This window comes from Lycorma delicatula, chromosome 11 (genome assembly GCF_047948215.1).
Source record: "Lycorma delicatula isolate Av1 chromosome 11, ASM4794821v1, whole genome shotgun sequence".
In the NCBI taxonomy this organism is placed as follows: domain Eukaryota; kingdom Metazoa; phylum Arthropoda; class Insecta; order Hemiptera; family Fulgoridae; genus Lycorma; species Lycorma delicatula.
Genome location: NC_134465.1, coordinates 77,692,772 through 77,717,478, shown reverse-complemented (window position 1 = coordinate 77,717,478; position 24,707 = coordinate 77,692,772). Strand labels below are relative to the sequence as shown.

General features: G+C 34.1%; 2 protein-coding genes across 17 annotated transcripts in view; one reads left to right on the top strand and one right to left on the bottom strand.

Moving 5' to 3' along the window:
* Positions 1 to 24,707, bottom strand: part of LOC142332121 (putative cytochrome P450 6a14) — a 622,045-nt gene that overhangs the window by 525,321 nt on the left and 72,017 nt on the right. The gene's annotated exons all lie outside the window — the stretch shown is intronic.
* Mip (Myoinhibiting peptide precursor) overlaps positions 1 to 24,707 on the top strand; it is a 439,825-nt gene that overhangs the window by 372,453 nt on the left and 42,665 nt on the right. The window contains exon 3 of the mRNA XM_075378379.1: positions 6,710 to 7,009. Within this exon, the coding sequence (XP_075234494.1) occupies positions 6,710 to 7,009 (300 nt within the window). The remainder of the gene's footprint in view (positions 1 to 6,709; positions 7,010 to 24,707) is intronic.

Here is a 24,707-nt window from a genome sequence, read left to right as displayed (position 1 = left end):
AATTTATCATTACTAAAAATATTATATACTTTAAGCTAAAATTGCTCCGATAAAAAAGTATACTGTCTAATAACAATGAATATCAATAACAGATATCGTGTCAGAATATGTCGTACCGTCAATCACGTGTACACCAGATAATCATTATTTTGTTGCCTCTTATTTTAAATATAATATATATCTTATAATCTTCGCTTAAAAGTTTTAATAACTTAAAAATATTACCAATTAAAATAACTAGAAATGAATTGTCTAAATATTTACGATGGTAAATCCATTCACCTTGAATTTACTTTTGAAGAGTTTTCTTTTACAAAAAAATAGTTGTGCCATATTAAAACTGTTTTTTTTTTTTTTTTTTTTTTTTAGGAATTAGATTTATAGGGAGATAATTTAAAATTATATGAAAAATTACATGAAATTACCCCTATTTTTGCTTTGTTTCTCCTAAAGTTCACAATTTCATTAAAAATTGAAATTAAACTATTCGAATTAGTATACTGTCGCATGTTCGCGGTTTGACAAAGATATTGAGAGACTAATAAACGAAAAGGTTTCTTACAAATGCAGTTTATTAGTTTCAAGATATAAAAAGAAAAGAAATAATAAAATAATAATAATGATAATACATATATATATATATATAACATACAAAATAATCCTTAAATAAAAAGAACAAGATTTTTTTTAAAGACAGTTAAATTATAAAAACCAGAATACAGTAAAATTTACTAAAAACGTTAAAATGACTCATAACAAGATAACCGTAGAAAAGTCTACTGTTAGCCTACTACTGTGAGTAGTAGACTACTACTTAGTTAGTAGTTACTGTACTACTACTGTCAGTCTGTTTATTATAATAAACAGCATTTTTTGAAATGAATTACAGACGTTTAGGCTATTCCAATAAAAAGCGTGAATTTAACTTGAAATCATTTCTTTTCTTTTTTTTTGACGAAATCACTACATAAGCTTTTAACTTGTACGTGGGATATGGAAATGCAATTTTATAGCGTATGAAAAATGGCATGTCTGATTGAAATTCGAACCCAGGTACACTTCTCCGCAAATATTATTACTTTTACTGTTTACTATAGAACTATTCTGAACTTTTCAGAATGAATATAATACTATGTTACTTTCACTTCTGTTTACCGATAACTCATCGAACAACTTCCCGTATTCACCCACTGTCTAGAATACTAGAATACTCGTGACGTACTCTTCCCTTGTTATCACACGCTTACTGATATCGCCGTCACCGCAACCGCATCGAACTAGGGTTTGCGAAACTACTCCGTTATCGCTTGTTATCACGACTCCGCCCAAAACGGCCTCGTAGAACTACTAACTCTCCCCGCTGTTCCTTGGCAGTATTTATATCCCCTGGCTTGCAGAACCAGTACCCGCCTCATCCCTTTAATTGCTGAAGCGTAATAATTTTCATCGTCTGCGCCCTTACATTTTTATATAAATTCTTAATCCCGTCCGATAACTCTTCTAGTCAAACAACAGCTTCTGGAGGTGCCATTGTCTGTATTAAATAGGACAGATTGTTAAACGGACCTGTTATCCTGACAAATGAATCCCTTTAATTTCTTCTGGATTCTTCTTTTCATTATTATTTTCTTTTTCTTTCTTCTTAATTGGAAGAAATCCGTAAACCTGGTCCGTAAAACCGGTTTTGTTTCACTAGTATAAAATCATTACTTTATTTCTGACAGAATTATTTAAAAAAACTTTTATTATGTTTCATCTCACTGCGGTGAAAAATCTGACGTTGACACTACACGACGACTTCCTTCTAAGCCAATTAAATTACATATACACATTTTTTTTTTTTTTTTAATGAAAAGTACATAAAATTTTATTTCATTAATAACTTCTGATAGTTTTTCATGTTTTTTTTTTTAGTTTTTTATTGTAATTTTTGTTTACAATCATAAGTTGATAATTATTAATAAATCAATATATTTAAATTAAAAAAAAGGAGATGAAGTCTGATTCAAGTCTATATGCTTTACCTTGTAAGATTCAAATATGTCATTAATTAAAATTTTATTTGGCTGTAACTCTGGAACCAATATAAATAAGTACCATTTACGATATATCGTTGAAAAGCTCTCGATGATAGGTTATTACTGCAGTTAAGAAAAACTCCAAAATCCAAATGTTTTGGATTTTGGACGTTTTTGGACGATTTTTATCCAGTCGATTGCAATCAAAAGGGAGGTACACAACTAGATATTACAACACATTTGCATGTTATTTTTCTTTCCACGGAGACCCAAAGAAGTGATTAAAAATAATAATAAATAAATAAAAGGCTGCCATATTGAAACTAAACAACAGAATGATGTGTAAACATAGATTAAACAGAAAACAAGATTACGTTAAAAAAAAAAAAGTTTTTTAAAAGCTTAACTGTATATCCCTTTCGGTTGTTAATCGATATTCATCACCGAACATAGAGGATAAAGAATTCATAATCAAAATAAGCAAAGAAATTAAACAAATTTAAATAAGTAAAACTGTAAAATAAGTAAAATTAATAAATAAATAACTTAAATTTAGTAAAGTAAAAAAAAATAATAAATTGTACTTACAAACACTAAAAAAAATTATGTTTTAGTTTTTTCGAAAATATACTTCTTAAAAACAGAATTTTTTGAAATGAATTACAAACAGACTTAGCCAATTTAAATAAAATGCGTGAATTTAACTTGAAATCATTTTTTTGACGATATCATCACATAAGCTTTTAACTTGCGCGTGGGATATGGAAATTGAATTTTATGGCGTATGAAAAACGACATGCCTGACTGAAATTCGAACTCAGGACCTCCGAATGAAAAGCTAAGATCGAGATACTACCACTCCTCTACGGAAATCGGCATTTAATTTTCCAATTCTGATTCATCTTCTACCACTTAATATACATATTTTTTATAGACTGAATAGACCAAAATTTATCTCAAGAAAAAACCAGGACTGGATAAACCTTAAACCTATTAAATAAATTTCCCTTCCCATATATAAAATTTAAGGAAGGAATTCACCATTTAATGTTTCTGTAATTGAAAACTTTCACTGAAAAATGTTTAATCAATTTAAATCTCGAAAATAAAATTTCTGTATTAAATTTCCCAAAAATTAATTCCTGTTTTTTTTTCGAACAAGACCAGGCAAATATCATTTTATTCCTTCTGTTTTGATTTTCCCTCTTTCTCCTTCAGAATTTTTTTCATTCTTTCACTTTGCTGTGTTTTTGTTCTTTTGTGCAGCACATTCGCTCTCTTATCTTTTTTACATTTATAAGAACCTTTATTCTGCGAATTTTTTGTCTAAATGTTTTCATATCTTTTATATTTATATCTCCTATAGGTCTTCCTTTGCTTATTTAATGTACAAGGCGGAGTTTTAGATTTCCAAAATTTATGAAAACGTTTTTTGTTTTTTCTGAATCCATCAAAATGTAATCTTCTCTTTCGGTTTATGGTTTCTAAATCTTCAAAACTTTTCTTTTTTCTTTTTTTTTTGTCTTCAGTCATTTGACTGGTTTTATGCAGCTCTCCAAGATTCCCTATCTAGTGCTAGTCGTTTCATTTTAGTATACCCTCTACATCCTACATCCCTAACAATTTGTTTTACATATTCCAAACGTGGCCTGCCTACACAATTTTTCCCTTCTACCTGTCCTTCCAATATTAAAGCGACTATTCCAGGATGCCTTAGTATGTGGCCTATAAGTCTGTCTCTTCTTTTAACTATATTTTTCCAAACGCTTCTTTCTTCATCTATTTGCCGCAATACCTCTTCATTTGTCGCTTTATCCACCCGTCAGATTTTTAACATTCTGCTATAGCACAACATTTCAAAAGCTTCTAATCTTTTCTTCTCAGATACTCCGATCGTCCAAGTTTCACTTCCATATAAAGCGACACTCCAAACATACACTTTCAAAAATCTTTTCCTGACATTTAAATTAATTTTTGATGTAAACAAATTATATTTCTTACTGAAGGCTCGTTTCGCTTGTGCTATTCGGCATTTTATATCGCTCCTGCTTCGTCCATCTTTAGTAATTCTACTTCCCAAATAACAAAATTCTTCTACCTCCATAATCTTTTCTCCTCCTATTTTCACATTCAGCGGTCCATCTTTGTTATTTCTACTACATTTCATTACTTTTGTTTTGTTCTTGTTTATTTTCATGCGATAGTTCTTGCGTAGGACTTCATCTATGCCGTTCATTGTTTCTTCTAAATCCTTTTTACTCTCGGCTAGAATTACTATATCATCGGCAAATCGTAGCATCTTTATCTTTTCACCTTGTACTGTTAACCGAATCTAAATTGTTCTTTAACATCATTAACTGCTAGTTCCATGTAAAGATTAAAAAGTAATGGAGATAGGGAACATCCTTGTCGGACTCAATTTCATATTACGGCTTCTTTCTTATGTTCTTCAATTGTTACTGTTGCTGTTTGGTTCCTGTACATGTTAGCAATTGTTCTTCTATCTCTGTATTTGAACCCTAATTTTTTTTAAATGCTGAACATTCCAGTCTATGTTATCGAATGCCTTTTCTAGGTCTATAAACGCCAAGTATGATGGTTTGTTTTTCTTTAATCTTCCTTCTACTATTAATCTGAGGCCTAAAATTTCTTCCCTTGTCCCTATACTTTTCCTGAAACCAAATTGGTCTTCTCCTAACACTTCCTCCACTCTCCTCTCAATTCTTCTGTATAGAATTCTAGTTAAGATTTTTTATGCATGGCTAGTTAAGCTAATTGTTCTGTATTCATCACATTTATCTGCCCCTGCTTTCTTTGGTATCATTACTATAACACTTTTTTTGAAGTCTGACGGAAATTCCCCTTTTTCATAAATATTACACACCAGTTTGTATAATCTATCAATCGCTTCCTCACCTGCACTGCGCAGTAATTCTACAGGTATTCAGTCTATTCCAGGAGCCATTCTGCCATTTAAATCTTTTAATGCTCTCTTAAATTCAGATCTCAGTATAGTTTCTCCCATTTCATCCTCCTCATCTTCATCTATAACACCATTTTCTAATTCATTTCCTCCGTATAACTCTTCAATATATTCCACCCATCTATCGACTTTACCTTTCGTATTATATATCGGTGTACCATCTTTGTTTAACACATTATTAGATTTTAATTTATGTACCCCAACCCTGTATGCTCCGTCTATTTTACCAATGTTCATTTCTCTTTCCTCTTCTGAACACTTTTCTTTAATCCACTCTTCTTTCGCCAGTTTGCACTTCCTGTTTATAGCATTTCTTAATTGCCGATAGTTCCTTTTACTTTCTTCATCACTATCATTCTTATATTTTCTACGTTCATCCATCAGCTGCAATATATCGTCTGAAACCCAAGGTTTTCTACCGGTTCTCTTTATTCCGCCTAAGTTTGCTTCTGCTGATTTAAGAATTTCCTTTTTAACATTCTCCCATTCTTCTTCTACATTTTCTACCTTATCTTTTTTACTCAGACCTCTTGCGATGTCCTCCTCAAAAATCTTCTTTACCTCCTCTTCCTCAAGCTTCTCTAAATTCCACCGATTCATCTGATACCTTTTCTTCAGGTTTTTAAACCCCAACCTACATTTCATTATCACCAAATTATGGTCGCTATCAATGTCTGCTCCAGGGTAAGTTTTGCAGTCAACGAGTTGATTTCTAAATCTTTGCTTAACCATGATATAATCTATCTGATACCTTGCAGTATCGCTTGGTTTTTTCCAAGTGTATATTCTTCTGTTATGATTTTTAAACTGGGTGTTGGCAATTACTAAATTATACTTCGTGCAAAACTCTATAAGTCGGTCCCCTCTTTCATTCCTTTTGTCCAGCCCGTATTCACCCACTATATTTCCTTCCTTGCCTTTTCCAATGCTTGCATTCCAATCTCCAACTATTATTAAATTTTCATCTCCTTTTACGTGTTTAATTGCTTCATCAATCTCTTCGTATACACATTCTACCTCATCATCATCATGGGCGCTTGTAGGCATATAGACGTTAACAATCGTTGTCGGTTTAGGTTTTGATTTTATCCTTATTACAATGATTCTATCGCTATGCGTCTTGAAATACTCCACTCTCCTCCCTATCTTCTTGTTCATCATGAAACCTACTCCTGCCTGCCCATTATTTGACGCTGAGTTAATTACTCTAAAGTCACCTGTCCAAAAGTCGCCTTCCTCTTCCCATTTTTTCTTATTTTTCTCTTTAATTTTGTAAATTTTTTTTATTTGACTTCATTTTGTATCCGTCTTTCGTTTTCCTTGTGGCACGGCTCGATCTTCATTTTGTTTTTAAAAGTGATTCTAGAATTATTAACACATCTTTTTTTTAAAGGCGTATTTGGCTTGTTACAAATATACAAGTTCTGATAAATTGACAGCAAACAAGCAAAGCCTAAAAACGGTCATAGAATTATACCGTTATTAGAAATGATAGGTTTAAAAAACTAAGTCGTTATTTGTTTAATAATAAACTATACGTCCAGGTATCTCTTTTCAATAAAGCAGTTTTTAACACACATTACAAATATTTATCGAACGGTCTCCCCGTCGTTTCACCTACTGAAGGGTCACAATTCACATTTATAAAAAGTATGATAAAATATATTACAATTTACCGACCGATTAACATATAATTTTATCGTTTCAGGCACAATCACCATTGGCGCAAACTTTTGAAGAGGACGAAGAAGAGAAAAGAGCATGGAGAGATTTGCAGTCATCATGGGGTAAACGAGGATGGCAAGATATGCCTTCAGCCGGTTGGGGTAAACGAGGCTGGCAAGACATGCCTTCAGCGGGTTGGGGTAAACGAGGCTGGCAAGATATGCCATCAGCCGGTTGGGGTAAACGCGGTTGGAAAGATCTTCCGTCATCAGGTTGGGGAAAGAGAGGTTGGAGAGACATGCCATCGGCCGGTTGGGGGAAGAGAGGTTGGCAGGACTTACAGGTAAAGATATATTCTTTGCTTACGTGTGTTATATGTGTGTATATATACATACATATATTTTTTTAAACATTTAATCTGATTTTTTTTTATCATATGGTGTATATGTATATTTTATTCGTTTAACATGCATTTGTCAGAGGAGTTTCCTACATGTTTCGCCACATCAATATATCAGCATCATCAGGGAATGAAATATCCAAAATTACTTTTCGTCAGTTTTACAAATAAAAAAACATACATCACACCACAATATTACATATTAATGTATGTAATATTGTGATGTGCTTCTCGTACATTTACAAGAAGCACGCGAGCAAATCGCCGAGTTACACCGTCTAATTCTAGGCTTTAACCGATTAAAATTCTATTAAAAGAAAACATGTAATCAGAGTTAAAATTTATTCGTTCGTTTATGAGGTTTGAACCAAACGATTTTTTATTTTTAAATATTTTTAAAATTTCCCACGCGTTCATATTAAAACCTTTAGTATCTTCCTTTATTATCAATTACATTATATTAATGTCCCGTGTTCTAATCACAATGTAATATTGTTGTATGGTGTTACGTGTTTTTTGTGTCCAAGACTGATAAAACGCAATGAAACTTTCATTGATTCAGGACTTTCATTTCCTGATGATGCTGATACATTGATGCAGCGAAACATGTACGAAATTCATGTGAAAAATGTATGATAAGAAGATAATTAAAATTATATATGTGTTTTTAGTAAAAAATAATTATATATATATATATATATATACAGCGCTCGCTTCGCTCGCCGTTCCAGTAAAGCCAATGGCTCCGTTCCCATAATCCTGTAAACCAGAGGTCGGCAACGCGGCGCCCGAGGGTGCCATAGTGCCCTCGATGAGATTTTTATACGCTTTTACTATATTACACACCTACTAAGCACAAAAACCGTATCGGCGTCGCGCGTATATAAGACAATATAATTGCGCAACATCAGTGAAACACCGTTATTTGATACATACGAGGTGTGTGAGAAAAGTAATAAGATTGGTAACACGCAAGCGATCTGGCAATCCGGTGAACACCACTGTGTCCACCGGTCTGTGCTAGACCGGTTTGTTCATGTCTTCCACATACTCAGTACGAGTTTCAACTCCGTTCAGCCAACGCATTATTTTTGACAGCGTCATCAGTGAAGTTGTGTTTTCGTTGTGCGTTACGAAAATGGAGCGTCGGAATTTATAGCGACGTTGTGCAATCAAATCTTGCGTTAAACTTGGGGAATCTGCGAGTATGACCTTTGATAAGTTGAAACAGGCCTACGGGGAACATTGCTTATCAAGAGCGAAAGTTTTCCGCCGGTACAAATCATTTTTGGAAGGCCGAGAAGACGTTGAAGATCAACCTCGCTCAGGGAGTCCTTCGACTTCAAAATCTGACGAAAACGTTGAGCGTGTGAGGGTTCTTATGTGATCAGACCGTCGTTTAACAATAAGAATGATGTGTGAACAGTTAAATTTAAACATTTTCACCGTACATCAAATTTTGACAGACGATCTGGACTTGCAAAAGGTTTGTGCGAAATCGGTGCCGAAAAACCTCACGACGGAAGAGAAGGACAATCGAAGAAACGTGTTCATTGATCTTCATGAGAGGACTGACAATGACCAAGAATTCTTCAATCGTGTGATCGCAGGTGATGAATCCTGGATATTTGAGTACGATCCTGAAACAAAACGGCAAAGCGAAGAGTGGCACACTCCGTCATATTCTCGACCGAAAAAATGTGGAATGAGCAAATAAAAGATCAAAACCGTGCCGATTCGCTTTTTTGACAATAGGGGTATCGCGCGTAAAGAATTTGTTCCTCCAGGACAAACTGTCAACCGAGTGTTTTACATAGGTTTTCTTGAAAGGCTCAGGAAAAGGGTGATTCGGGTGAGACCAGACATCGCAGACAAGTGGATGCTTCATCGTGACAATGGCCCGTGACACACGGCCATTTCCATCAGGGAATTTTTGACCTCAAAACCCATACCCAAACCCTACCGGTTGAAGCCTTCCAGCGCTGCTACCAGGGGTGGGAACAACGACTCCGCCGGTGTACAGCTGTCCTAGGGAACTACTTTGAAGGGGATAAGATTGTTGTTTGAAAAAAATAAAAATTTGGTAAGTAAAAAGTTAGTCTCATTACTTTTCTCACACACCTCGTATACTTATTCCCTTATCTTATTTATAAATAATATTTACACGCATAATTTATTCTTAAGAGAAAAAACATATTGCAGTTATATATTTGCTTTACTTTATTTGAAACGTCCTATATTCTATTAGCTACGAAATAATATAAATCATCCGAAGTAAAATACCCACCATCTGAACTCGCTTTCCCTGTAAGTAAGGTTGTTTAGTATAATGTCATTTCTTTTAATGAATTTCACAAATTAACGTATCGCGTATAAAACAAAATGTCTCTTTCATTTCGGTCGAGTTGGCGTAAATATTTAATAATATATTCGGTTTAAAATACATCGTATAATCTACTTTCTTTAGTAAACTTGGCACGAGATTCTTGTTATTCTTTAAAATATTAATTTCGTTCTACGGTATGAATAATATTTAATTTGTATTAATTCGATGAAATTATTGAAGCAAGAAAAACGGTGGTAGTTATAAAAAGTATGAAAGTAAATAAAATAAATGAATAAAAAAAGAAGAAGTAAAATACAAAGAAATAAAAGTTAAAGAAAATAACTCGGAAGTACTTTGTACTCGACAGAGTAAATAGAAACAAACGTTCTAAAAGATTTGATTGTAATACGGTAGTAGACCGCTACTGGTTACGAAAACACTCCTCCACAGTAACAATATGTACCACCAGGGATTGAAATGTTACTTGTAATGTAACAAGAAGAACAAGGTTCATAACATCAATACAAACAAACGATACAATCAAAGTGGTTTACGAAAACTAAAAAAAAACCTCTTACGAGGCAGCTTAAATCAACATACGATAACAAAAAAAATCTTTTCCCTTTAACTAATTCACATACACTGAGAAAAATATAAAGGTTTGTAACAAACAGTAAATTAAGCGTTTGTAAACCACTTTAAAAGAGGGTAATAAATAAATGTAACATTTAATACAAGTAACGGATAAATAAATTTATTTACTTATTTGAACAACAATTAGATTTTTTATTATTAATAATCGTTTCACAAAAATTGTTATTAAAACAGTTTTTTCTTTTTATCCCTTTTCTATTGAAAATTGTGAAAGTGATTTGAGAAGATTTTTTACTGCCTATATCCTTACTGATACCAATGTAACGGGAGAACTTGTATTATACGACAAAACGCCCTTTTATAATATATTCCAACTCAGAAATGGACTGTATTTTGTTAAACACTGCACTATTGAAAATATTTTTATAATTTTTTTTTTTTTTTTTTTAATGTAAAACTTGAGGAAATGTATTTATTTCACGGATGAATTTTACTAATCAAAATAATTTTTAATCCCTTTTGTTTTTCGAGTTATAGATGTTTAATTAAAAGAAACATTTTCCAAAATTTCGAAACCATAATTTTCTAAATTTCGGAGCGTTATAAAACCATTATTAATTTTTAAAAAATCTAATGTGGACACCATATGACTTCCTTGTCCGCTTATTAAATTACATATACACATTTTTTGCTGCACTTCATTTAAACTTATTTCATTTGAAAGTGAGATACGATCCTCAAATTCTTTAATAAAGCGGACAGTTACACGATCGCTGAAACTAGAGAACGTGTACACAAATTAAGATCAGAAGAATTATATCAAACCAAGAAGCGATTAAATGATCGGCAACAAAAAACAAATAAACGGAATGCTGATCAACTCCGACTTAGGGAGAATATTGTTCGATAATATCAGAGGAATAATGAACTAAAAGATAAGAATTTTTTGCAATTTATTTAAGATCGAGTATGTATGCCTCAGTGTATACGTTGTTCCTGTGAGGGTCTATTTTTCAGTCGCTCTGTAGTTAACATTAATGTAGATAAAATGAAATAGAAATTACAGAATAATTAAATAAAATTAAACTAGAAATCCAAAAAATAGTACGATTCTAATTATAATTTTCAGTTAATATTAAATATGAATGATGTTTCACCAAATTTATTACATATTCACATATGTAATAATGCCTATTAAATTACATATACACATTTTTAAAAGTACATAAAATTTTATTTCACTTAAACTTCTGACTTTTTTCATTTTTTATTTTTTTTGTTATTAAATAATTATTTATTGTAAATTTGTTTACAACCACGGGTTAATAATTATTAATAAAACGATATATTTAAATTTAAAAAAAAGTGTAAAAGAGATTTTAAAAAAAGGTGATGAAGTCTGATTTGAACCGATGTGCCTCCCTTGTAAGATCCAACTATTTCATTAATTAAAATTTTATTTGGCTATAACTGTAACCGATGAAAATAGGTACCACTTATGATATTTCGTTGAAAAGCTCTCAATGAGGGCTTATTACTGCAGTTAAGAGAAGTCCAAATTCAATTTTTTTTTTGTATTTTGGGCTTTTTTGAACACTTTTGGTTCAGTCGATTGCAATCAAAAAGGGTGGTGCACAACTAGATGTTACAACAGTCCTAAATCCAAAATTTCAACATCCTACGGCTAATCGTTTTTTAGTTACGCGAGATACATACGTACGTATAGACGTCACGCCGAAACTAGTCAAAAAAAAATGGATTCAGGGATGATCAAAATGGTATTTCCGTTAAAATCTGAAAACCACAATACTTCCTTGTACGAAGTAAAAGAACACAAATTTTATTAAAAATAATGTTATTCTACATCGAAAAAAATTTAATGTCTGAAAATTGTGAGCCTGTTTTCACTTCCTTCATTAGTTGAATTAAATATAAATTAATAGTAATATCTATTATTATTAGTAATAACTAGAAAAAAGACGCCGCGAAAATGTTCACAAGGTTTATGTTTCATTACGCATGATTTTTATATTTTTTTGCCAATTGTAACTAAATAACGTTCATGAATTTAGCGTACTAACAATAAAAACTTTTACAATGAAAAACTTCTAATTTCTGTATACTTTTATCTGTTTTTTGAGTTGTGATTTTTTAACACAGCTCTAACCCCAATATTTTCCTTTTTTATCCCCAAAACCCAAATATAATTTTAGATAAATATTTATAAATAAAATAATAAAAAAAGACAGTACCAAAAAAAATCAAAATGAAGAAAAATATTGACAAAAAATTGAACTAACAATTATGTAATAATAAATTGTATTTTTTTTTAAACTCCGGGACAACCGTTAAGTATTGCTTCAGAGGATGAGGTGAATGAAAATTTTTGCAGCGTGTGAAAATGCCATGCCTGACCGGGATTCGAACCCGAGAAATAAATTGTATTGTGTACTATAAAGAGTAGGTTATTTACATTAACATCTCTCTATACTTATTTATTTTTATAAAGTTCAAAAAACTTATATCTACAATAGGTTTTTGTAACTAAATGTAAAAAAATAATAAATATTAATGTAAACAACGTACTGTTTATAGTACAAAATGCAATTTATTAAACAGTTGTACTTCAATTTCGTTTCTATTGTTTCTGTTCAAACCCGGGACGGATTTCGGCTTCCCGGGTTCGAATCCCGGTTAGGCAGTGCATTTTTCATACACTACAAAAAAATATATATATATATAAAGAAGAACAGAGGAACATGAGCAATTGTGAATTATTAGGATATCAGATATTGGTACCGACTTCCGTAGCGCGAGTGGTAGCGTCTTGGCCTTTCATCTGGAGGTCCCGGATTCGAATCCCGGTGAGGCATGGCATTTTCACACACGCTGCAACTAATTCATTATTGTAATTCTTTTTTGTAATCGGTTTTTTTTATTTAAAAATGTCGGCTACTCTTGAAACGTGCGTCGAGAAAGACCGAAGGCTGTAATAAGATTTTTATTTTCTGAAGGTATAAAGCCGTACAAAAATGTATTCTTAAATATTAAAACAGAATAATCGCACAAATTTTTACAACTGGCTTGGACGATTTAAATCGAGCAGAACAATTCGCCAATTTTCACAGTAGTGGAAGTCGAAGTTTCAACAAACGCTTTACAAAATCGCATTAATGATCATATTCTAAAGAATGAACCGATAAAAATTTGGAAAACCGTGACCGTCCAGATAATTTGTAGCGTCATTCTCCATTACGTAATCCATCATAAACCGAATGCAAGACATATTGGAGGTGAGTTCCGAGACGACAAATCAAAATCACAGACGCCTGAATTCACATCTGTACGAAACTTAAACGACGGTTTTAAGTGCTAGGTAATGATTTTACTTTCCCGTATAGATAGCGCTATATTTCTAGAAGGGAAAATATTGTAATCGGTTCAATTTCCGCATATGAGGTGTTCACCGGATCTTGACGTTTTGACACCTAAGGAATCCAAGAAAACCGGATGGAAATTTTCCGGATGTTAATGCTCGTAGGTACGTGTGTTCGGTGTTGGCCTCTACCTTATATCTCCTGAACTACTGAACCGATTTTCACCGACTTGGTCAGACTACTTCTATATATGGGGTATCGATGCCATTAAATTATCGACATAAAAGGTCAAGAGGATGAGGCTGTAGAGCAAGGTTACCCACCATTCCGAGATTTCGCCTAATTAAGGTCATATTTTTCTAAGGCGCATTTGTTGTTAATAATTGAAAAATAACAATGTTTGCAAAAAAGGTTTTGTAATATCTCACTCAATCCCCACCCCAAAAAAAGCTCTAAACTTTGAAGCTTTATTGCGATCGCTGTGATGGTTGTTTTTCGTTGTCTTTTTTCTACTTCGTCTAATTAGGCATATCTTTACTAAGTGGGAGCTTCAAATCCCACCTTGACCAAAAGTCATGCGTTTTTTAACATTTTTCTTTTTTCCCTTTTTTATTGTAATCAAAATTACTTTTAAAAAAATGTTTTTATAAAATTGAACTTGGTCTCTCACTTCGGGGTTCCCGCAGAGTAACAAACATGGTCCGTGTCAGGTATTAATTTATACATTTTCAAGTGAAAATGATTTTAATATAAAGTTGCGGAAATAAAAGCTTTTTTTTAGTAATACCAGATTAGAAATTTACGGTTTTAACCTCAAGTCAATATTGTTATCAACGTCATTAACATATTAATTATATTTTATTATTAAATAGCCGAGTGAAAAGAAAGTCCTGTAACTATGCTGTCGGTTTTATTTTTCAATTAATCTAAGTAATTTAATTTAATTATCCTTTTTTTTTTTAATACTTTTTAACGAAATTCAAATTTCCGCCCTTGGGAGACGATAAAGAATTTTCTTAGAATACGTAAAATTAGAAGATTTAGTTGATTTTTTAATGTCAACTTTCAACATGGCCGTTTCTGGACAATTATCAATAATTTTTCAAATCGTTTATCAAATTCAGAGCGACTAAAAAGTATAAACTTTTTAAAAATTGAAAAATGTTAAAAATAAAAAATTCCTAATTTAATTATAATGTACGTAGACGTTACTCCTAAAAAGATAACATGACAACTGTACTTTTAATTTTTCTTACTCCAGAATACTTTGTACACCATTTTTGTTTGTACGAAGTAAAGGAACTGTTATGATCGCGAAAAATTTCGGTTTTCAAATCTTAACGGAAATATCAATTTTGACCATCCCTAAATCCATTTTGACTAGTTTCGGCGTGACCTCTGTACGTATGTATGTATCTTGCATAACTCAAATAAGATTAGCCGTTGGATGTTGAAATTTTGGATTTAGGACTGTTATAACATCTATTTGTACACCACCCCTTTTGATTGCAATCGACTAGACCAAAAGTGTGCAAAAAGCCCATAATCCAAAAAAAATGGATTTTGGACTTTTTCTTAACTGCAGTAATAAGCCCTCTTTGAGAACTTTTCAACGATATATCATAAGTGGTATTTTAATTTGTTCCAGAGTTATAGCCAAATAAAATTTAAATTAACAAAATATTTTGATCTTACAAAGGAAAGGCACATCGGTTCGAATCCTAATTCATTTCCTTTTTTTATAACTTTTCTTTTTAATTAAATTATATCTATTTATTAACAATTTCAACGTCAGATTGAAAATAATCAGAAGCTATTCGTATTAGTGAAATAAAATTTTATGTACTTTTCATTTTAATTCAAAAAAATTTTACAGAACAGATTTATTAATAATTATTAATAAATCGATTTATTTAAATAAAAAAAAAAAAAAAAGTTTAAAAAAATATCTGTATATTAAGTCGGATTCAAACTGATGTGTGCATGATAACAGATCAGACACGTTCTCACTTACACCACGTAACTATTAAAATAAAATTAACGTATAATCTAATGTAAAATCCTGATACGGTCACCACAAAAAAAATGTGATGCAATGTCATGTAACTGTCCAGTTTATTAAAGTATTGGAAGATCGTGTTTCATTTTCATATGAAATAAGTTTAATTAAGTGCAGCAAAAAATGTGCATATGTAATTTAATAGACGTAGGAATGGAATGTAAAAGTGGTGGGAGTTTCATAAAATCTCCCTTCGAATCGAAGAACCTGGACAGTGTTCCTTGCTGCTGTATGATTCTGAAATCGGGCGTGTTTAAGGGTTTATTTTAATGACGGATCTAAGTTTTAAGTTTTATTATATTTACGGACGGATTTACGATTAGCATTTCATATCCGTTTGGACCAGCGTTCTCAAACACATTTCTGGGTCCGACCGCGGGAGGCTAGGCTTTTAAAACCTGTGCCCCCGACGTAATTCCCCTTCAGACCGTCCGCTGAAGTCCTTTCGGTGCTAGCGCTTCATAGGCTAGCAGGAATACGCCACAAAGAGGCCCTAGTTTTGGAGGGAGCAAAGCGCCTCCTTTTCCGGAGCAATTGCTGGTTTAAATTAATTGTAAGTATTAGGATATTTTATGGTACGGATAAGGAGAAGTTCTTCATCTACTTCTTCAATGGCTGCCCTTCACGGTGCTTCTCTGCTGAGAACTCCTGACGTCGGGTCGCGTAGTGGGTCTTCTTTCTTCTTTTTCTTAATATACGTACAAGGAAGTCATGTAGTGTCCACATTAGATATTTTTTTTGTAATATTTTGAAAACTTTTAGTTTTAGAACCCAAATAATAATAGTCATTTAATTTTTTTCATTTCTGTACAATAACGATATAGATTGAAATGTTTATAGGTTTTACTCGGAGGTTCCTCAGAGTAACACGTGTTACACGTAGCGCAAAAACTAGCACCTGCCACCTTTTTTCTTTTCTTTTTCCTGTTTAGCTTCCGGTAACTACAGTTTAGATAATACTTCAGAGGATGAATGAGGATGATATGTATGAGTGTGAATGAAGTGTAGTCTTGTACATTCTCGGTTCGACCGTACCTGAGATGTGTGGTTAATTGAAACACAACCGCTGAAGAACACCGGTATCCACGATCTAGTATTCAAATCCGTGTAAAAATAGCTGGCTTTACTAGGACTTGAACGCTGGAACGCTCGACTTCCAAATCAGCTGATTTGGGAAGACGCGTTTACCACTAGACCAACCCGGTGGGTCAGCACCTGCCACCTTTTTTTTTTCTCTCAGCTCCCCTGAGCCGGACCGACTTGTTGGTATTACGCCGCCCAGGGGAGTGTCTTTAAACTCAAAAAGGCCTCCCCACCTACCGGCTATATACCGGCATGGCAGGTCGGCCTACCGGTTAGCTCTTTTTGAGAGTTCTTTATTAATATTGCCCTTTTGGACACCACGCCAGACCCAGTCCGCCGCGACGCGGCGCAGGGTCCCTTCAGTATTCAGTGTGCTGTTACCTGACTGTTACCTGTGGAGTCCTTGGTGGCTCATCAGTGCCAACACACCGCAGCATGCTGGACCTCACCAGCAAGGCTGTCCACCCAGTCCTATTCTAGCCAACACCTTGTCTTCTCTCATCGGAGTATTTCTGTACAACAACTTGTCTAACAAAACTAGCAAAATTATTCCAGTTTGAGTCGCTTCTTAGCATGTAGTCTATTGTTGTCTCTGGAGTTATACCTGTGAGTGCCTTACTATGTCTAAGTGTGTCCCACCTATTGCACTCGAAAAAGGTGTGCTCAGCATCATCTATCTCGTTGCAGTAGTTGCAAATTGGCTCTTTTCTCTTGCCTATTTTGTGCAGGTAGTTATTGAAGGAACCATGTCCTGTAAAAAACTGCGATAGGTGATGATCAACCTCACCAAATCTTCTCGACAACCGTGGCTTGATGTTGGGGATGAGGGTTCTCGTCCATCGACCCACAGCTTCCTGCGACCATCTTTCCTGCCAGATATTATAAACGGCATCCCTGACCTCTTGTTCTGGCTTGCCTTGTGCCCTCTCCACCCTCTTTTTTGCGATTAGGTCAATAGGAGGTGTACCCGATAACACGCACAGGGCGGCATAGGACACTGTCCTGTATGCGGACACAACTAGGAGCACACACCTGTGCGTCCTCGCCAGTCTCTCTTTGTTGCGCCTAATGGCGATAGAGCGCCACCAGGCCGGAACGGCATACATAAGCGAAGACACGACGGTGGTCGCCAGTAAACGGCGCTTTGAGGCCCGAGGGGCATTCTGCGATGACATAATGATGTTTAGACTTTTTATCATCCTTTCTGCCTTGTTGCATACATTGACTATGTGCTCGGTGTATCTACCGTTTTTCTTGAGGATAACTCCTAAGTACTTGATGTTATTCGCTTCTTCTATAGCATGACCGTCGATGGAAATAATGAACGGTTCTAGCACTCTTCTACCCGTAAAGGCAATACACCGGCATTTTTCCGTAGACAGTTGCAGACCCCTGGACCTCAACCACTCCTGTATAGTGTCGATGGCCGCATACACCCTCTTCCGCACCTCCAAGACCGTCCTTCCCTCTACGAGGACTGCAAGGTCATCTGCATAAGCCAGGACCTGGACGCCGACAGGAAACTCCTTCTGAAGGAGTTCATCTATAATCACCAGCCACAACAACGGCCCCAGAACAGAGCCCTGCGGAACTCCACCGTGCATTTGAAAATGTACTGTTTCTTCCTGTGCTTCTACCAGACATCCTCTGTTGGACAAGTAACATTCAATTTGCCTACGCAGGTACGGGCTGAGTCCCGTAGCCGCAATCGCGTCATTAATGTGACCCCAACCAATAGCCCCGAACGCGTTTTTTATGTCTAGTGACAGCATCAGTGGAATTCTCCTGGTTCGCCAAGTGCCTCTCTTCACCTCGTCGGCCCATCCCGAAATTCGGCAGACAGCCTGCACGGTGGATCGCCCCCGCATAAACCCGTACTGGTTAGGACTGATTCCGGCTCCCTCTTCTAGTTCTTTGATGATGCGGCCAGCCAGCATCTTTTATACTAGCTTCCCCATCATGTTAAGGAGGCTCAGGGGTCTATAGGTTATATCTTCCTCCGAAGAGGTGCCTTTAGGTAGGAATACCACTCTGGCCTCCTTCCAGCAGTCGGTGAAGTCTCCGTTCTCCATGCCGTGGCTGGCAATCTCGAGCATCTCTCAGGGAGCCTTCTGAACCAGCCCCTTGATCACTGCCGCGGGCAGTGATCAATCTTGTCAATCTGGCAACCCTGGCAATCTTGTCCGGGCCAGGGCTCTTTTTGGTTGCCAAACTCCTCGCCGCAAGTTGTAGCTCTTCCATGGTGAATCTTCTATTGTCGCAAGGTGTGGATCTCACGATATCAGGCACTGTATGCGGGAACAACCTGGCTACCTCCCTTGCAACACTGGTCTTATTGAGGATAGGCATACGTCTCCCGAACTTTTTGGTCACAATACGATATGCCTGGCTCCAGGGATTGCTGTCCAGCTCGTCGCAGTGCCTGATCCAGCAATCCATTTTACGTCTCTTAATAGCCTTATTGAGCGTTCTTCTTGCCTCGAGGTATCTATTGGCTATTTCCTGGTACCCTTCTCTGTTATTTCTAAGAATACGTTGTTTCCTTCTTCTAAGGGACTGGAGCTCTTGTCTCATCGCTTAAATTTCAGCAGTCCACCAATATACGGAGCGCCTCCTTGTATTGTTAGCTGCCATTCTGTCCATTTCCTGCTTTATTATATTACATAAAGCCTCAGGTGATTGTTGATGTCTATCAGACAGTCTACTTGCCACCTTTTCCTTTCCTTTATTTTCCTGTTTAGCCTCCGGTAATTACATTTCAGATAATACTTCAGAGGATGCATGAGGATGATATATATGAGTGTAAATGAAGTGTAGTCTTGTACATTCTCAGTTCGACCATTTCTGAGATGTGCGGTTAATTGAAACCCAACCACCGAAGAGCACCGGTATCCACGATCTAGTATTCAAATCCGTGTAAAAATAACTGGCTTTACTAGGACTTGAACGCTGGAACTCTCGACTTCCAAATCGACTGATTTGGGAAGACGCGTTCACCGCTAGACCAACCCAGTAGGTTAGTCTACTTGCCACCTGCCACACTCAAAGTACACAACTGAAGCTTATGTGACTTCCACTTTAAAACCAGTCAAACTGCTTTCTTTTTGTCAAGGTCGAACAGTCGCACAACCTCAAGGCAGACAAAACCGGTTAAAGCCTGTTTCAGATGTAACTGGCAATCGCATAACAAATTAAAGAAAAATAGCTTGTCACAGTTAATTTTCACAGTATAGTATACCTGAAATATTTTTTATTTTTTGGCTGTGTCAAACCCTTAAAAAAGTAGGACAGAGACTGTAAAGCGGTAAATTAATGTAATTTCCCTTTTTGTAAAAAACAAAAACAAAAATTATATTCAATATCCCCGCTCAAGGGGAATGATCCCAACAAATTTTTGGACGCCAGAAATAAATTCCTGTAACGGTTTGTACGAAAGGCGGGAGAAAAATTGTTAACTTAACGGTATGTACTCATCATCAATCAAAATTTTCATAACAAATTAACAGAAAGACGTATTGACTTACTGTTAAATATTAAACAATATTAAACTATAACTAGAACACACAAACAGGATTGATCGAATATATAAAGCTCTGCAATAATCTCCATTAGTAACATGTAATGAGGTCATGCTATAGAGGAGACATTAACTCAGCCGGTTCATGTATACAGCCATGACGTCATAAATTCATCGGACTTAAATGGAATTACCATAAATACATATAAATTGTAATATTGGCAGACCGTAATCGTAGGCAAAGGACGGATTAATATAGGAAATTATTCAATTCTTTTCTTCTACCCTTTATCGTCATAAATTATAAAATATGGGAAAAATTATTTCCCCGAATAGAAAAGTATGCGGGAAATGAGATATATTTTATTAAATTTTATTTTTCAATAATTTACTGATTTATTTTTCTAAATATGTTAATGTTGGCAACGTAATGTTAATTACTTTCAACAGTTACAAACAATATGATAACTTCAATTGGGAGAATTCGATTGAAATCGCAATTTGATAATAATAATAATCTAAATCAGTTATATTTAGGCTATAAATCATCTAAATTAAATATTTTTTTTTTTTTAAAGAATCTGATTTGGACACCATATGATTTCCTTGTACAACTATTAAATAACATGTACACATTTTTTTAAAATGAAAAGTACATAAAATTTTATTTCATTAAAAATTCCTGATATTTATCTTTATTCCTTTTTTTATTGTTATTATTGAATTATTATTTATCGTAAAAGGTGTCTTTACAATCACAGGTTAATAATTATTAATAAATCAATATATTTAAATTAAAAAAAAAGAAAGTTAACACACAAGTAGATTAAGCCTGATTCGAACCGATGTGTAGATCAAATATTTCATTAATTAAAATTCTATTTGGCTCTAACTCTGGAACCGATGAAAATAAGTACCACTTATGATATATATCATTGAAAAGCTCTCAATAAGGGCTTATTACTACAACTAAGAAAAAGGCCAAAATCCTAATATTTTGGGCTTTTTTTTGGACACTTTTGATTAAGTCGATTGCAATCAAAACGGGAGGTGCACAACTAGATGTTATATCAATCCTAAATCCAAAATTTCAACACCCTACGGCTATCGTTTTTGAGTTATGGGAGATACATACGTACGTTCAGACGTCACGCCGAAACTAGTCAAAATTGGATTCAGGGATTGTCAAAATGGATATTTCCGTTGAAATCTGAAAAAAGAAATTTTTCGCAATCACAGTACTTCCTTTACTTTGTACAAGGAAGGAAAAATGATATTTCTTGAACTCAATATCGGTCGATTGGAAATTTAGTAAATGCAGTTTATTTTCTTCACGTTCTAAACCAAACATCAGTCGGGTTTTTACTGATATCATTTGTTGTTAGCTACAAATGTATTGTCACGAATACGTGACAATATATATCATATTGTCGCGTGTTCGCGGCTCGATCAGGATATTGAGAGGTTGACAACTGAAAATGTTTATATAATTATAATTTATAAGTTAAAGAACGAACATAAGTAAAACTCGAATTATAAGCTTCGACTTTTACATAGATCGAGCAATTTTACATCGAACAACACTCGATCACTCAAAGACTGATCGACCGAGCACTTTCGTTTCCATGCATTCCTAACCTGGCTCCGGCAACTCTTCTCGCGGAACAACATCTGTTTAGGTGTGTCAGTAGGGAGTATTACAAAAGACAATTGTTAAACGGAGGGTTTCTTTTAGCCCCTTTCTGGATTCCTCCCGTTATTATATTGTCTACTATTTTCTTCTTAATCGGTAGGAATCCGTTACTCAGGTCCGTTATACCGGTCTTGTTGCAATATATATATATATATATATATAAAATAATAAAAGATAAAATTAAGAAAAAAGTACGAATTTTATTTTTGGTTTTGTTTCATTACAATCGAAGCAGAAGGTATTATAAACTGGAAATTTGTAGTTGTTTTTTTTCTAAATACCTACTTCGAATCGCCTACCCGAAAAATCTAGGAGATTTTGAAAATGTCCGATATTGTTAGGAAATTTTGACGTACCAAATTTGAAGTTTGTAAAGTACCTAGAAATGTCTTTTTTACATATTTTTTCTCACAGTTTTGTTATTATTTTAATGAGATATCTCAGCGAAGAACGTATTTCTACGTCTAATGAAAATAAAAAATCATCCTTTTTGTAGGTAGAAAAAATTATTTTTTTAAAATTATTTAGAAAGGTCTTGGGTTTGAATTCCGGTCAGGCATGGTATTTTTCATAGGATAATCGATATCCGTCATCTCACAGTAAAAAAAAAAAACAAAAAAAAAAAATCTTCTTCGTTAAGGTATTTAAAATATTTATTACTATTTCGAATTGTATTTAAAATAAAGAAATTCTTTTAAATTAACTGCTGCAGATAGGAATAGTATATAGAATTCGGCTCTAGGACCTGGTTTATGATTTTCATTCAAAATTACTGCATATCGACCGACTGTACCGTATGCAAAATATTTAATTCTTAATTACAAATATTTCTCATCTGCATTAGTCGCTTCTAAGTAAAATAATTATTACTTGAGTAACGGCCGATAACTGTAAAAATATTTATTTTAAAAAACCGCCCAAACTAGACGAGAATATAAGAAAAAATCAGGTATAAACCTGATTGTAGGATATTATCTGAACTTTTTTCCGATATTTTTTAAAGGAAACAAATTCGAGTTACCTAAAAAGTTATTAAAAAATGTATTTTAGTTTTCCGTCAGTTTACTGAAGAGAAAATCTGAATAATAATAATAACATCAAATTACATAAACAGAAATATAACCAGGAAATAAAATAAAACTTAACGTTTTCATTAACATTAACAATTTTTCATTAACATTGGTAACATTTTTTAACAAAAAAAAAAGATTTTTCAAATACGAAAGATTTCATACAAGCCTTACAAAATTATAAAAAATTTGCCGGAAAAACACGAAATATGATCAAAAATAACAATAATTTAAATTTTATAAAAATAATTTTCTTATTCTTTCATACTTATACGAGTAGTGTTCCGTGCAATATAGTCCCTCAGAGTTGCGACACATCATAACATTTGTGGAAATATTGTTTTGGTGTAGCCTTAAGTTCACATATTGCCGCAAATCGATGTCCTTTTAAACTGTGAGGACAAGAAAAGTCAGTTTGGAATATCATCAGGCATGCGGCATCAATATAGTGTTATTTTGGGCTAAATAATCACAGATTAATAGTGAATTGTGAGCTGAAGCGTTATCATGGTGCAAAATCGAAGAATTGTTTTTCCATATTTTTAGTTATTTTCTTTGGATTACCTCGTGAAAAAGTCGTAAACTGCTAAGCAATTCTATTTATTGATCGTAAAACTTTTTAATCTTCTTCTAGGTAAATATTTACAGCTATAAAGGCCGTGTCTCACATCCCAGCCGCCAAACTCTTCCATCCCGCCAACTTTCCTCCTCCAAATTTCTTCTCTCCATCGCCACCATCACTCCAGACATCCACTGCTTTGGAGGTCGTCCGCGTTTCCTCCTCTCTCCTGAAGTTCATTGCGACATACTCCTTGTAGAAGAATTCATAATGGACGATTCCATTGTGTAACAGAAAAATCAGTAAGATGAACCTTAATATTCGACTGAACTCCGCGTGCTTTATTACATTTTGTTTTTCAGGAAGATTCCATCGGGACGATCGGACTTTCGTTTTGATATCATAACCTTACAACCGCGTCTCGTCACCTCTACAACCCGTTTGAGTAATTAGAAATCTCTGCCAACAGTTGTTCTGCGACGTTCTTTTTGTGTAAAATTCAACAGTTTTGGAAAAAAAATATTGGTTCTACTCGTTTCATACCCAAAATGTTAGTTATTTTACGAGCTGTAAACTCTTCTCATCAGTTGAAATCTTCACGACATTCAACAACTTCTCTAATAGTAATTCGTTAATTATTGATCACAATTTTCTATATTTTGTTGGTATTTTCACGGTTGTGGATGAGATAGGTCGTTCATCCCTTTTGTCGTCCGTCTTTACGACTTTCTTGAAACTATTGTACTGTTCGTAAAACCTTGGCGTCGACGTCATCTCGCCAAAAGTCTTCTTTAACATCTTCACTGCAATTTATTCCATTTTTAACTCAAAATTTAATGTAAATTCTTTATTTTGTCATTTCAACCAAAATAAATCGCCGCCTGTAATAAAATACGTCCGAAATATTCGACTACCAAATTTAAACTACGGGTCTAATACTGTTAAAAATTTTGATATACATTATAAACAGTGGTCCCATTACGTGGGAAAACTACGAATTCAGTCGAAAATACGTAGCGTGTAGAATTAAAAATTCTCATTATTTTTTATAGCTCCTGTAAATTTATTTTTTCAAAACTTTAAGTTTTATCAGAAAAACTTGTAAAGATGTTTCGGAGGTGTGAACGGGGCCAACCGATGTAAAAACACAAACCAGTGTGAAATCTGTTTAAAATCGGTAGAGACGCGCTTTTTTAAAAATGCAGTTTTGAAGTTATTTTTACACATAAATTTTTGATTACGATTAATTATTAATATAGAGTGTCCCGCGAAGAAACAAAATTTCAGGACATGTTTTACTGGTGAAAATAATGAAAAAAGTTCATATAAATATATATCTGGAAACTTTTTGTTTTCGAGTTAC